Source organism: Rana temporaria, chromosome 1 (genome assembly GCF_905171775.1).
Source record: "Rana temporaria chromosome 1, aRanTem1.1, whole genome shotgun sequence".
Lineage (NCBI taxonomy): Eukaryota > Metazoa > Chordata > Amphibia > Anura > Ranidae > Rana > Rana temporaria.
In genome coordinates, this window is record NC_053489.1 from 251,688,204 (window position 1) to 251,689,325 (window position 1,122).

Sequence of the window (1,122 nt, forward strand, 5' to 3'; positions counted from 1 at the left end):
TTTATTACTGGAAAGTCTTTGCTGGTCTTTGAACTAAAAAATGAAATCAAAGTAAAACAATCAATAATTATTATTTGTAACTGACTGTATGTTCTGACACATATAGATATTCTGTATACTATGCAAATGAGATGACATCACTTCCTATCATGAAATCTCTCATACACTATAAAGACAGAGAAGACATTTTCAGGGTATATGTGAAGTGTATAGATACAGATTATACAGAGGAATAATGAAGACCCAAATAGGCCTTTTTATATCATTATCATGGCTGTCAGGTGAGACTTCATAGGACAGGATCCCTCAGATGAAATAATCCTCCTAATAGATCTGAGTGTATGTATTAGTTCTAATGCTATTTCCTATTGTCACTGTATATTTTCCAGGTGTCCTGTCTTCTAACCAACTTGTCCAGTCTGATCCAGCCGTGCTAAAGCCGGGGAACTCCCATACACTCACCTGTCAGGGTTCAGGAGGATTCACCTTTGGTAGCAATTATATGAACTGGATCAGACAGTTCTCTGATGGAAAGTTACAATGGTTGTGTTATATCGGTAGCGGTGGGGACACGGGCTATAATGATGCTGTTAAAGGGAGATTTACAGCCACTAGAGATAACAGCAATAACAAGCTGACTCTGAAAATGGACACCATGAAAATAGAAGACACTGCCGTGTATTACTGTGCAAGAAACACACTGATGGAAAATATATCTTTCCTATAACAATAAGTAGAATATCACTTCTTCATGTTATCAGTAGGTGGCAGCACATCCATGTAATGACTGAACACAATAGCTATAAATAATAAACAGCCAACTAATTAATTCACTACAGATGTAACATTGTGTAAAGCCTCTACTGCTTCCACTTCTATAAGTAGTCTCTGTCTGTGGTAACATAATCAAAGCATTACATTCCCCCTGCACAGGATTGTCAGCTCTAATGCCTTGTACACACGGTCAGACTTTTCACCGTGCAAAAGTGCGTAGTGAGCCCATCGGAAGTCCGACAGACAGAAAGTGAACAGATTTTCTATCTAAGGTCCGTCGGAATTTCCGACAAAAAAAAGTCAGATGGAGGCTACACACGACCGACTTTCCAGGAAAAAAGCCCGTCT

At 38.9% G+C, this 1,122-nt stretch overlaps 1 gene segment (V, D, J or C); it reads left to right on the forward strand.

Moving 5' to 3' along the window:
• Positions 1-202: 202 nt before the first annotated feature.
• LOC120940767 lies at positions 203-818 on the forward strand. The segment is given in 2 exon segments: positions 203-281; positions 390-818. Coding segments are annotated over 2 exon segments (384 nt in total).
• Positions 819-1,122: the final 304 nt, after the last annotated feature.